Source organism: Mercurialis annua, linkage group LG2, assembly GCF_937616625.2.
Source record: "Mercurialis annua linkage group LG2, ddMerAnnu1.2, whole genome shotgun sequence".
Classification (NCBI taxonomy): Eukaryota; Viridiplantae; Streptophyta; class Magnoliopsida; order Malpighiales; family Euphorbiaceae; genus Mercurialis; species Mercurialis annua.
This window is the reverse complement of record NC_065571.1, coordinates 32,056,634-32,071,651: the sequence shown is the minus strand read 5'-3', so window position 1 is coordinate 32,071,651 and position 15,018 is coordinate 32,056,634. Positions and strand designations below refer to the sequence as shown.

General features: G+C 33.0%; 1 protein-coding gene across 1 annotated transcript in view; it reads left to right on the top strand.

Annotated features, from left to right (window-relative positions):
• Positions 1-13,671: 13,671 nt before the first annotated feature.
• The window catches only part of LOC126668423 (uncharacterized), a 35,150-nt gene continuing 33,803 nt past the window's right edge, over positions 13,672-15,018 (top strand). The window contains exon 1 of the mRNA XM_050361626.1: positions 13,672-13,758. Coding sequence (XP_050217583.1) covers positions 13,672-13,758 — 87 coding nt within the window. The remainder of the gene's footprint in view (positions 13,759-15,018) is intronic.

Sequence of the window (15,018 nt, the reverse complement as noted above, 5' to 3'; positions counted from 1 at the left end):
TCTAAAATGGGGAAACGTCTGGATTTGTTTCGTAACGTTTGTAAACATTTCAATTTGTTTCGTAATGTTTGTAAACGTTTGATTTTGTTTCGCAACGTTTATAAACGTTTGGCTTAAATTGCTATAATGGAGAAACGTTTGGATTTTGTTTGTAAACGTTTGGTTTGAATAGCTAAAAAGGTCAAATGTTTGGATTTGTTTCGTAACGTTTGTAAACGTTTGGCTTAAATTGCTAAAAATATGAAACGTTTGGATTTGTTTCGTAATTTTTGTAAACGTTTGGCTTAAATCGTTAAAAATGTGAAACGTTTGGATTTGTTTCATAACGGTTTAAATGTTTGGATTTGTTTCGTAATGTTTGTAAACGTTTGGCTTAAATCGATAAAAAGGTGAAACGCTTGGATTTGTTTCGTAACATTTGTAAACGTTTGGCTTAAATTGCTAAAAAGGTTAAACGTTTAGATTTGTTTCGTAACTTTTATAAATGTTTGACTTAAATCACTAAAGAGGTGAAAAGCTTGGATTTTTTTCGTAACGTTTGTAAACGTGTGGCTTTAAATCGCTAAAAGGGGAACCGTTTGGATTTGTTTTGTAATGTTTGTAAACGTTTGTTTTAAAGCGCAAAAAAGGTGAAACATTTGGTTTTGTTTCGTAACGTTTGTAAACGTTTAGTTTAAATCGCTAAAAAGGTGAAACGATTTTTATTTGTTTCGTAGCGTTTGTAAACATTTGGCTTAAATCGCTAAAAAGATGAAACATTTGTATTTGTTTCGTAACGTTTGTAAACGTTCGGCTTATATCGATAAAAAGGGGAAAGGCTTGGATTTGTATCGTAATGTTTGTAAATGTTTGGCTTCAATCGCAAAAAAGATGAAACGTTTCGATTTGTTTCGTAACGTTTGTAAATGTTTGGTTTTGTTTTGCAACGTTTATAAACGTTTGGCTTATATTGCTAAAATGGGGAAACGTTTGGATTTTTTTCGTAATGTTTGTAAACGTTTGGTTTGAATAGCTAAAAAGGTAAAATGTTTTGATTTGTTTCGTAACGTTTGTAAACGTTTGGCTTAAATTACTAAAAATGGGAAACGTTTGGATTTGTATCGTAATGTTTGTAAACGTTTGGCTTAAATCGCTAAAAATGTGAAACGTTTGGATTTATTTCGTAACGGTTTAAATGTTTGGATTTGTTTCGTAACGTTTGTAAACGTTTGGCTTAAATCGCTAAAAAGGTGAAACGGTTGGATTTGTTTCGTAACGTTTGTAAACTTTTGACTTAAATTGCTAAAAAGGTGAAACGCTTGGATTTGTTTCGTAATGTTTGTAAACGTTTGGCTTTGTTTCATAACGTTTGTCAACGTTTGGCTTCAATCGCAAAAAAGGTGAAACATTTGCATTTGTTTCGTAATTTTTGTAAATGTTTGGCTTAGATTGCTAAAAAGGTGAAACGCTTGGATTTGTTTCGTAACGTTTGGCTTAAAATGCTAAAAAGGTCAAACGCTTGGATATATTTCGTAATGTTTGTAAACGTTTGGCTTAAATTGCTAAAAAGGGGAAACGTTTGGATTTGTTTCGTAACGTTTGTACACGTTTGGCTTAAATTGCTAAAAAGGGAAAACGTTTGGATTCTTTTCGTAACGTTTTAAACGTTTGGCTTAAATCGCTGAAATGGGGAAACGTTTGGATTTGTTTCGTAACTTTTCTAAACATTTGGCTTAAATTGCTAAAAAGGTGAAACGCTTGGATTTATTTCGTAACTTTTGTAAATGTTCGGCTTTGTTTCGTTACGTTTGTAAACATTTTGCTTAAATTGCTAAAAATGTGAAACGTTTTGATTTGTTTCATAACGTTTTAAAAGTTTGGTTTTGTTTCTTATCGTTTGTAATCATTTTGCTTAAATCGCTTAAAAGGTGAAACGCTTGGATTTGTTTTGTAACGTTTGTAAACGTTTGTCTTAAATCGCTAAAAAGATGAAACGTTTGGATTTGTTTTGTAACGTTTGTAAACCTTTGGCTTAAATTGCTAAAAAGGTAAAACGCTTGGATTTGTTTCGTAACGTTTTAAACGTTTGGCTTAAATCGTTAAAAAGGTGAAACGTTTGTTTTTGTTCCTTAATGTTTGTAAACGTTTGCTTAAATCGCTAAAAAGTTGAAACGTTAGGTTTAATTACAAAACGTTTGGCTTAAACCGTTTAAATGGGAAAACGTTTAGCATAAATCGCTAAAGAGGTGAAACACTTGGATTTTTTTCATAACGTTTGTAAACATTTGGCTGAAATCCCTAAAAATGTGAAACGTTTTGTTTTGTTCCGTAACGTTTGTAACATTTGGCTTAAATCGCTAAAAATGTGAAACGTTTGGATTTGTTTCGTAACGTTTCAAATGTTTGGTTTTGTTTCGTAAATTTTGTAAACGTTTGGCTTAAATCATTAAAAAGGGGAAACATTTGGATTTGTTTCGTAACGTTTGTAAACATTTGGCTGAAATCTCTAAAAAGAGGAAAATTTTGGATTTGTTTCATAACGTTTGTAACCATTTGGCTCAAATCGCTAAAAAGGTGAAACGTTTGGATTTGTTTCCTATCATTTGTAAACGTTTGGCTTATATCGCTAATATGAGGAAACGTTTGTATTTGTTTCGCAATATTTGTAAACTTTTGGCTTAAATCGCTAAAAAGGTGAAATGTTTGGATTTGTTTCGTAACGTTTATAAACGTTTGGCTTAAATTGCTAAAAAGGGAAATGTTTGGATTTATTTCGTAACGTTTGTAAACGTTTGGCTTCAATCACTAAAAATTTGTAAAGGTTTGGCTTAAATCACTAAAATGGTAAAACGTTTGGATTTGTTTCGTAACGTTTGTAAGCGTTTGGCATAAATCGCTAAAAAGGTGAAACGTTTCGATTTAAATTGCTAAAAAGGTGAAACGTTTGGATTTGTTTCGTAATGTTTGTAAACGTTTGATTTTAAATCGCTTAAACGGTGAAACGTTTTGATTTGTTTGGTAACATTTGTAAACGTTTGTTTTAAATCTCTAAAAGGTGAAACATTTTGATTTGTTTGGTAACATTTTGTTTTGTTTCGTAACGTTTGTAAACGTTTAGTTTAAATTGCTAAAAAGGTGAAACGATTGGATTGGTTTCGTAGCGTTTGTAAACATTTGGCTTAAATCGCTAAAAAGGTGAAACATTTGTATTTTTTTCGTAACGTTTGTAAACGTTCGGCTTAAATCGCTAAAAAGGTGAAATCTTTGGTTTTTTTTTTGTAACGTTTGCTAACGTTTGGCTTAAATAGCTAAAAAGGTGAAACAATTAGTTTTGTTTCGTAACGTTTGTAAACGTTCGGCTTAAATCGATAAAATGGGGAAACGATTTGATTTGTTTTGTAACGATTATAAACGTTTGGCTTGAATTGCTAAAAAGGGGAAACGTTTGGATTTGTTTCGTAAAGTTTGTAAACGATTGGTTTTATTTCGTAATGTTCGTAAACGTTTGGCTTAAACCGCTAAAAAAGTGAAACGTTTGGATTTGTTTCTTAATGTTTTAAACGTTTAGATTTGTTTCGTAAAGTTTGTAAACATTTGGGTTCAATCGCTGAAAAGGTGAAACGTTTGGACTTTTTTCGTATCGTTTGTAAACGTTTGGCTGAAATCGCTGAAAAGGTGAAACGTTTGAATATGTTTCGTAACGTCTTAAACGTTTGGCTTAAATCATTAAAATGTGGAAACATTTGGATTTGTTTCGTAACATTTGTAAATGTTTGACTTAAATCGCTAAAAAGGTGAAACGTTTGGATTTGTTTCATAACGTTTGTAAACATTTGGCATATATTGGTGAAAAGGTGAAACGCTTGGATTTGTTTCTTAACGTTTGTAAACATTCGGCTTATATCGCTAAAAAGGTCAAACATTTGAATTTGTTTCGTAATGTTTGTAAACGTTTGGCTTCAATAGCAAAAAACGGTGAAACAATTGGATTTGTTTCGTAGCGTTTGTAAACGTTTAGCTTAAATCGCTAAAATGGGGAAACGTTTGGATTTGTTTCGTAACGTTTGTAAACGTTTGCTTTTGTTTCGCAACGTTATAAACGTTTGGCTTAAATTTCTAAAATGGAGAAAAGTTTGGATTTTTTTCGTAACGATTGTAAACGTTTGGCTTGAATCGCTAAAAGGTGAAATGTTTGGAGTTGTTTCGTAACGTTTGTAAACTTTTGGCTTAAATTGCTAAAAATGTGAAACGTTTGGATTTGTTTCGTAATGTTTATAAACGTTTGGCTTAAATCTCTGAAAATGTGAAACGTTTGGTTTTATTTCGCAACGTTTTAAATGTTTGGATTTGTTTCGTAACGTTTGTAAACGTTTTGCTTAAATCGCAAAAAAGGTGAAACGTTTGGATTTGTTTCATAACTTTTGTAAACATTTGGCTTAAATTGCTAAAAAGGGGAAACGCTTAGATTTGTTTCGTAACTTTCATAAACGTTTGGCATAAATCGCTAAAGAGGTGAAACACTTGGATTTTTTTCGTAACGTTTGTAAACATTTGGCTTAAATCACTAAAAATGTTAAACGTTTGTTTTGTTCCGTAACGTTTGTAAACATTTTGCTTCAATTGCTAAAAATGTGAAACGTTTGGATTTATTTCGTAACGTTTTAAACGTTTGGTTTTGTTTCGTAATTTTTGTAAACGTTTGGCTTAAATCATTAAAAAGGGTAAACATTTGGATTTGTTTCGTAACGTTTGTAAACCTTTGGCTGAAATCTCTAAAAAGAGGAAAATTTTAAATTTGTTTCAAAACGTTTGTAACCGTTTTTCTAAAATCGCTAAAAGGTGAAACCTTTGGACTTGTTTCGTAACATTTGTAAACGATTGGCTTATATCGCTAATATGGGGAAACGTTTGTATTTATTTCGTAATGTTTGTAAATATTTGGCTTAAATCGCTAAAAAGGTGAAATGTTCGGATTTGTTTCGTAACGTTTGTAAACGTTTGGATTAAATAGCTAAAAAGGGGAAACGTTTGGATTTATTGTTAGTGATATGCACTAGGTCAATCATGTTTGACCATGTTTTGACTTCATCATTTTGTTATTTATTGATTGGCAGTTTTTATCATTTTATATTAATGATTAAAATACTTGAATGGTTAATTCTTTATAAGGTCATCAAGTATGTGACTTGATAGTAGAACCCTTAGGTTTAATAAAATAATTATATACCATCTATCCCTAGTCTTAATAGAACATTGAGACTAGTATGATGTTGACTGATGATTATGTTTTACTAATCATGTATATGAGATATTAAGTCAAATCATAGGTGCTATTTGAGAAATAAGGCACTGGATGACCCACTGTGAGAATACTACATAGATCACTGTCATAAGTAATTCTCATTACAGTTCTATTAGTATAATCCTTTGACCTTGAAATCATCATGGATTTCTGCATAGCTATTTCATATTTTGATACAGTCTTACATTATCTTTAACAGGATAATGAAATAGATTGTCATTGGATATGAAAGTAACTATGTGAGAAATGTGAGTGACTGAGAAGGAATTTGTCCCTCATTTATTTGAGTAAGATATCTATGGGCCCCTTGAAGAAGATAGACTGAAGGAAATGCATGGCCATGCTAATTGATAAGGAGTTATCATTTTCAGTCAACTTAAAGTCAAGAAACTAATGATTGAATATTATAAGGATGACAAGACTATGCCTTATATTCAATCTGGATATCGAGTGACAAAGGGATTAAAATATTATTGTAAATGGTTAAATCGGATTGTCGATATTCATTTAACTTGGTTAGTCATAATGTCTTGCTAGAGGCCACTTATGACTTGTGGGCTGAAATAGGGATTTCAGGCCTACTGCCAACGTTATATGAACCTATTGGGTCACACACTAAGAATAGACCCAAAACAGTTATGGGTTGTACAAGCCCAATGTGATTAAGTGATTAATTATTATATATATATATAATTCGTAATATATATATATATATATATATATATATATATTAATAAATATATATTAATTTGAAATTAAGGATAAGTGTTTTCCTTAATTTATTATTTTTAAAGATAATAAATAATTAATATATATGGATGATTATCAAAAAGGAGTTTTTGATAAACATAAACTTGTAAGAATTGCAATGAGATTGAAATTCGAATTTGTCTCAAACCCTAGTGTTATTGTATCACTATAAATACACATTAAGCAATTGGTTTGAGAATCACGAAATTCATTATTCACTAAATCACTAAAATTCGAAATTGCTTGTGAAGCAATAGTGCTAGCACACAAGCACTAGTTTTGGCTAAGGTCTGTTCGTGTGGATACTCGTAGAGGACGCGTTCTTTTGGAGGCGTTTCTGATCCGAGGCCAGGTATCACCAAAGTGAACCACCTCCTTCCTTCCTACATTGCTGTTGAATTCGACATACAAGTAAGTACTTATTATGTTAATTCAAATTACATGGATCTTGGTTTGGGTTTTTAGATAAATTTTAGAAATTCCGCTGCGTTATGAACCGAAAAAACCCAACAGTGGTATCAGAGCTGCTTGTAATTTGATTAATAAGATTCTGAGTATGTATGTGATATATGCTTATTGTATGTCTTGTTTTGAAAAAGGGGTTGTTTTTCGAAACGGTTTTTGAAGGAATTATAATTCGTTGTAATTTTACATAAAACGTTTATGTGGCTAATTGTATGAAAAACAATATGAAGAATTAATTTGATTAATCGTTTAATGTGATTAAAACTTTGAATATACTGTTCTAAATTAATATTACGTTTTAATTTGATTAAAGATTTCGTAGTATTAATGTTCATACGAATTGATAAGAAAAGGGGAAACAGATTAATAAAACTGTTTTTGAATAAGGATTAGTAAACTGTTTATGAAACTGTTTTAATTCTATTAGGAAAACTGTTTTTGAATAGGATTAGTAAACTGTTTGTGAAACTGGTTTTAATTCAATTAGTAATTCTGCTTTGAATAGGATTAGTAAACTGTTTGTGAAACTGTTTTGATTCTATTAGTAATTCTGTTTTAAATAGGATTAGTAAATTGTTTGTGAAACTGTTTTAATTCTACAAATAAAACTGTGTTTAATTATGTTATGAACAAAATTTATAAAACTGTATTTAATTCTGCTATGAGCCGAATTAATGAAAGTGTTGTTATTTAAGTGTTAAATAAATTATTTCTGAACAGTTTTTAAGATGCAGTAATTAGGGTTTTGGGGTTATTTTAATCTGTTTTGAACATATTAAAATAAACCGTAATCAATTAAGATTACTGATTTCGGATAAAGAAATTTTAATTCTGTTAAGTGTAACATGTGAGAAAAAATTTTGGACCACCGCCTGAGGCTCTGCCCCCGGGCCCCGCCAGGGGCGCTGCCCCTTGGACCCCGCTAGGGGGGCGCTGCCCCCAGACCCCGCCAAGGGGCCGCGCCTCTTGGACCCCGCTGATACACCCCATTAAGGACCGTTATCCTTTTAAGCCGGCGTGTTTTTGTCATGTATTTTATTTTAATACTTTAATGATAAATTTTAAATATGATTTAAATTATCATGAATAACATATTTATATGATTGTTGTTAAATATGATTTAAAATAGTGAAATAATATGTTTTTAATGTTTATCTTATTGGTTATATGCTTTGCATGATTATTTTATATGTGATAAGATAGGATAACTAAGTAGGATAAATAACAAACCCTTATTTAATATTAAGTCTTCAATATACCTCCCATTGTAATAACACTTATCAAGACTTAGATTGCTATGTATAGGCTATGCCAAAGCATGATGTATAAAGTCATCTAAGTAAGATAAGTTGGATAAAAGTGATATCCATATGTTTGATTTGGTTAGACTTAACTAGGTTATCAAAATAGTTTTGAACCTAGGGTATAAAATAGAATATCAAGATTACATGTGATGTTAATATTCTATGTTCAAGAATTGCATGAGATGTAATTGGTAAAGTGTTACCTACCTAAATAAACCCCACTTAAAGTGATAAGCCAAAGCTTATTTGAAGTAGGGTGAAATATGGATCTTGTCCCACTATTATTTTTCAATTGTTGAAATTATCATTAAGGGTTTTTATATGAATTATGGATATATATTGTGGGAATTTTATTGTGCCTTTTATTAAATGCTACTTGTATATTTATTGTTGTAGAGATGGCTACAAACACTACACATACTTTATCAGTGCGATCAATCCTTGAGAAGGATAAGCTCAATGGCACTAACTTTCTGGACTGGTACAGAATTCTAAGAATTGTTCATAGGCAAGAAAGAAAGGAATATATCCTTGATCAACCCCTCCCTGAGGAACCAGCTCCTGCTGCTACTAGAGCTCAAAGGGATGCTTATACGAAGCATCTCAATGACTCTACTGATGTCACTTGCATTATGCTTGGATGCATGGGGAATGAACTCCAAAAGCAAATGAAGGAATTGGATGCGAACACCATGATTACTGATCTCATGGAAATGTTCCAAGAGAGAGCAAGAATTGAAATGTTCAATACCATCAAGGATTTGCTTTCATTGAAGTTGACTACTAGAGGCTCAGTTAGTCCTCATGTTTTGAAGATGAAGGGTCATCTTGAACATTTGGACAGGCTCGGTCTCCCAATTGCCCAAGAGTTGGCTACAGACATTATTCTCCAATCTTTGCCTGAGGCTTATGATGGTTTCATCATGAACTTCAATATGCATAATATGGAGAAGACCACCACAGAGTTGCATGGGATGCTTCAAACTGCTGAAAAGAACATCAAGAATGAGATTAAGGATGTTCTTATGGTAAACAAGGGAAAGGGTATGAAAAAGTCTGGTAAGGGCAAGGGAAAGACTTTCACGAAGTCTAAACCCAAGTCCAAGCCCAAGACCAAGGATGAACCCAAAGCAAAACCGCCAAAGGAAGGAACCTGCTTTTTCTGCAAGGAACCTGGACATTGGAAAAGGAATTGCAAGAATTATCTGGATGATCTGAAGAAGAACAAGGGTAGTGAGACTACCACTTCAGGTATTCATGTTATAGAAATTAATATTTCTATTTCTGATTCATGGGTATTAGATACTGGATCTGGATCTCACATTTGTACTAATGTGCAGGGTCTCAAAAGGAGTAGAAGTTTGACAAAAGGCGAAGTGGACCTATGAGTTGGCAATGGAGCAAGAGTTGCTGCTTTAGCTGTAGGGACTTATGAGTTATCTTTGCCTAGTGGACTTATTTTATCTTTGAACAATTGTTATTATGTACCTACCATGTGTAGGAATATTATTTCTGTTTCTTGTTTGGACAAGGATGGTTTTGAATTTATTATTAGGAATAATAAATGCAGTATTTCGCACAATAACATTCTTTATGGATATGCTCCACGCAGTAGTGGTCTTTATATTTTAAATGTTGAAGACACTAATGAAAAATCAATCTATAACATCAATGCTAAGAAGTTTAAGTCAAATGATTTAAACTCTACTTATCTCTGGCATTGTCGTTTAGGCCATATAAATGAGAAACGCATATCAAAACTTCAAAGAGATGGATTTTTGAATTCATTTGATTATGAATCATTTGAAACATGTGAATCTTGTCTAATGGGCAAAATGACAAAAACACCTTTTATTGGACAAGGTGAAAGAGCTAAAAACTTATTGGGCCTTATACATACAGATGTATGTGGTCCATTAAGTACAAATGCTAGAGGTGGATTTCAGTACTTCATTACTTTTACTGATGATCTCAGTAGATATGGTTATGTTTATCTGATGAAACATAAATCTGAATCTTTTGAAAAGTTCAAAATATTTAAGAATGAAGTACAAAATCAACTTGGTAAAAATATTAAAACACTAAGATCTGATCGAGTTGGTGAATATTTAAGCCAAGAATTTGAAGATCATCTAAGAGATTGTGGGATCATTTCTCAATTGACTCCACCTGGAACACCATAGTGGAATGGTGTGTCTGAACGGAGAAATCGAACTCTATTGGATATGGTTCGATCAATGATGAGTGAAACCGATCTTCCAATCTCATTTTGGGGTTATGCTTTAGAAACCGCTGCATTCATTTTGAATAAAGTTCCATCAAAGGCAGTTGAAAAGACACCATATGAGATATGGACTGGAAAAACTCCTAGTTTGTCTTTTCTTAAGATTTGGGGATGTCAAGCTTATGTGAAGCGACTAATTTCAGATAAATTAGCACCAAATCTGACAAATGCCTTTTTGTAGGATATCCTAAAGAAACTAAAGGATATTACTTCTACAATGCTTATGAGAACAAAGTGTTTGTTGCTAGAAATGGTGTCTTTTTGGAAAGAGAATTTATTTCCAAAGGAACCAGTGGGAGTACAGTACAACTTGAAGAAATTCAAGAACCACAAAATAGCATTGTACCAAGTATGGAACCTCAAAAGAATCAACAAGCAATTGCTGAACCAGTACAAGTACCACAAGGCCAAAGGAGGTCTGATAGGACACGTCATAATCCTATGAGATATGGATTTCTCATTACTGAGAACAATGATGTGATGATTGTGGATCAAGAAGAACCCACATCCTATCAAGAGGCCATAAATAGTCCTGACTCTGAAAAATGGCTCGAAGCAATGAGATCTGAAATGCAATCCATGTATGATAATCAAGTTTGGACCTTGATTGACCCAACGGATGGTGTAAGAACCATTGGGTGCAAATGGGTCGTCAAAATGAAGACTGACATGGATGGCAATGTGCATACCTATAAAGCAAGACTAGTTGCAAAAGGTTTCAGACAAATACACGGTATAGACTATGATGAAACCTTTTCACCAGTTGCTATGCTCAAATCCATTTGAATTCTCCTTGCCATAGCTGCATATTATGACTATGAGATATGGCAAATGGATGTCAAAACAGTGTTTCTTAATGGAAACTTACTTGAGGATGTGTACATGACACAACCTGAGGGTTTTGCCAGTCCAGAGAATTCTGGAAAGGTTTACAAGCTTCAAAAATCCATTTATGGATTAAAGCAAGCTTCTCGGAGTTGGAATCTTCGTTTTGATGAAGCAATCAAAGAGTTTGGATTCATCAAGAATGAAGATGAACCTTGTGTGTACAAGAAGGTTAGTGGGAGCGCGATTGTTTTCTTAGTGCTTTAAATTGATGACATACTACTCATTGGAAACGACATTCCCATACTGCAAAATGTTAAATCATGGTTAGGGAAGTGTTTTTCAATGAAAGACTTGGGCGATGCTGCTTATATATTAGGCATCAAGATCTATAGAGATAGATCTAGAAGACTCATTGGCCTAAGTCCAAGCACTTATGTTGATAAGGTATTAAACAGGTTTAGTATGCAAGACTCCAAGAGAGGATTCTTGCCAATGTCATATGGCATCAGTCTCAGCAAGACTCAGTGTCCTAAGACACAGGATGAGCGAGACCGCATGAGTAAGATTCCATATGCTTCTGCTATTAGATCTATCATGTATGCAATGTTGTGCAATCGACCTGATGTCTCGTATGCTTAGAGTACAACGAGCAGATACCAGTCAAATCCAGGTGAAAGTCACTGGGCAGCAGTTAAGAACATCCTTAAGTACTTGAGAAGAACCAAGGATGCATTCTTGCTATATGGTGGTCAGGAAGATGAGCTGATTGTAAAGGGTTACACATACGCTAGCTTCCAAACTGACATTGATGATTATAAATCACAGTCAGGATATGTGTTTTGTTTGAATGGAGGTGCTTTCAGCTGGAAGAGCTCGAAGCAGGACACCGTTGCTGATTCTACAACAGAAGTTGAGTATATAGCTGCTTCAGACGCAGCTAAGGAGGCTGTTTGGATCAAAAAATTCATAACTGGATTAGGTGTTGTTCCTAGTATATCCGATCTAGTGAACTTGTTATGTGATAACAATGGGGCCATAGCACAAGCAAAGGAGCCCAGATCACATCAGCGATCCAAACACATACTTAGACGCTATCATCTCATTCGAGAAATCATTGAGAGAGGAGATGTGAAGATATGCAGAGTTTCGACAAATGATAATGTTGCTGATCCGCTAACTAAGGCTCTTCCACAACCTAAGCATAAGAGTCATACTAGGTCCATGGGAATTAGATTTAATGTTGATTGGGCCTAGTGCAAGTGGGAGATTGTTAGTGATATGCACTAGGTCAATCATGTTTGACCATGTTTTGACTTTATCATTTTGTTATTTATTGATTGGCAGTTTTTATCATTTTATATTAATGATTAAAATACTTGAATGGTTAATTCTTTCTTAGGTCATCAAGTATGTGACTTGATAGTAGAACCCTTAGGTTTAATAAAAGAATTATATATCATCTATCCCTAGTCTTAATAGAACATTGAGACTAGTATGATGTTGACTGATGATTATGTTTTACTAATCATGTATATGAGATATTAAGTCAAATCATAGGTGCTATTTGAGAAATAAGGCACTGGATGACCCACTGTGAGAATACTACATAGATCACTGTCATAAGTAATTCTCATTACAGTTCTATTAGTATAATCCTTTGACCTTGAAATCATCATGGATTTCTGCATAGCTATTTCATATTTTGATACAGTCTTACATTATCTTTAACAGGATAATGGAATAGATTGTCATTGGATATGAAAGTAACTATGTGAGAAATGTGAGTGACTGAGAAGGAATTTGTCCCTCATTTATTTGAGTAAGATATCTATGGGCCCCTTGAAGAAGATAGACTAAAGGAAATGCATGGCCATGCTAATTGATAAGGAGTTTGTAATATCCCATAATTTTTTTTTATTATTTTTTTTATTTAATTATTCCGTGAAGTTCCGGTAATAATTGGAGTCGTTTGGGATTCGTGGTTCAATTCGTGGTTTGAGTAAACTATTCGGTTTAGTCCTTGGTTTGATTAAATCGGTCGGGCCCATTTTAGTTGGCCCAAGAGTATTTTCTACTCTTCTTTGCATAGGCCTTTAAGCCCCATGCACTTTCCTTTTCACGAGATCTGTTCAATTGTTTTAGGCTACATCTTTGGTTCTCAGCCTATACATATTCCTTCTTTAAACCGTTTTAACCTAAATTCATTTCTCTATTATTCTACAACCCTAGCCGTCACTTTTCACCTCAAAATTCTCTAAAATTATACCTTCTTCATCCTCTCCATTTCTGCAACAATTAGGTAAGCTTTTCTCTTGTTCTGTTTTTGTTTAGTTTTGTTAATCGTCACGTCTCGTTTCTTAGTTTGTTCTCTTTTGTTTTAGCACCTAATCGAGATCCATTTGTTTGATGTCGTATTTAATTCAGTCCTCTTCGATTCTACACTTCGAAATATTATTACGGTACGTTAATCTCTCCGTTTGAGCCGCCGTCGTGGTATCGTTTTTGAGTGTTATTGTAACTGTTTTGCTTTGTTACTTTCCGTCGATAGTTTTGGCTCTTTTAGAAATATTATTCTTGTTGTTTTTGAGAGTGTAATCTGATCTCAAATCATTACTTGATTCATTGTTTTAAGATTTGGCTCGTACGTTTCGATTTGAGTTGGTTGAATCCTTTGTCCCGGTTACTGCCGTAGTATGTTGGTTGCCATGTTTGTTGTTCTTGATTGATCTTTCATATATCTTTGAGATGCAAATTAAACAATGTTGTTGTGCTTGAGGATGATTAAGGAACTGAGTATTACTCCTGTCACTTGGAGTTCTTCCTCCATTTATGGTCATGTTGCCTGGGTTTGAGTTTAATTGTGGATGTACCAAATGTCTGCATGAGCAATCTTATGGCCGTTCATCTACTTTTTTTTCTTCTATTAATTACCAAATGTATACTGTTAACAGAATTGGTTTAGTTGATTGTGAGAATAAAGAATTGCTGAGATTACTGTCAACTTTGGTTTTTCATTTAAACTAAATTCTTGTTGATTTCTTCAATTTTGGGTTGTTTGTTTTGCTGTCCTATTTGTGATTAAATTATATGGGCGGGAAATTTTGATAATTGTTCAAATGGTGTTGGGTTGTGGGTTTCTGTATTAATTGTTTGTTAATTTGGTTTTATTCTTTTGCTTTATATATAGTTATGAGATTTTAATAAAGTGGCAGCAGTATTCTTGTCTCCTTTTCAATTGAAATGGTCCTTTGTTTCCTAATCTTAATTGGTTTGTGTTTAATTTAAATTAATTAAAGATTATTTATTTGGTTAAATATAGATTTAAACCGGATTTTCAAATATCGTTTCAATTTGAAATTATTATTTAATAACGTTATTCAAATCTGAAAATAATGTTAGCATCGATTATAATTTAAATTATTTTAATTATTATATTTTGGAGTATATTATAATCTTTTATTCGGATAATTACTCGGGTAATTATCTTTTTGAGAATTATGGCTTGGTGTGGCAAACTGGCTAAATTATATTTTAGCTTTAAAATTTTTTTTTGACTTTTGTTTTTGTTAAGAATTTGTCGGTAACTATGGGTTATTTTTGTTTCAAGTTATTGAGTTCCGATTTTATATTTGATTATTATTTTATCAAAAAGTATTATCTTGAGAATTATAAACTCTGATTCATATTTTGATAAAATATTTTGGGTCGGGTTACACTTGGGTAACCCGACATGTGAGGTAGCTTGGTAGTTATTGGTAACTCGGCTAACCCACTATTTGAGGAATTGATTTTAATTATTATTTAATTATTATTTAAGTAATATTTTCCGGAACAGATTTTAAAGCGAGAACTCAATAGACTTGACTTATATATTGTGTTACTCGATGTGGTTTCATATTTTGACTCGGGTCATTGTGTAATAAACTGTCCATTCTGTTTTTGGCTATGCTTGTGTTTGACTTGGTTTGTGCTAGTCCTGTGTGGTGTCTAGTACTCTCTAGAATTAGGGGTTGATTTTAATATTGGTTTTATCCTGTCTTAGACTCGTCGACTACTGGTGCTTCGGAGTCAAATCAGGTTTTGTCGCTTGCCAGGTTTTTCACGTG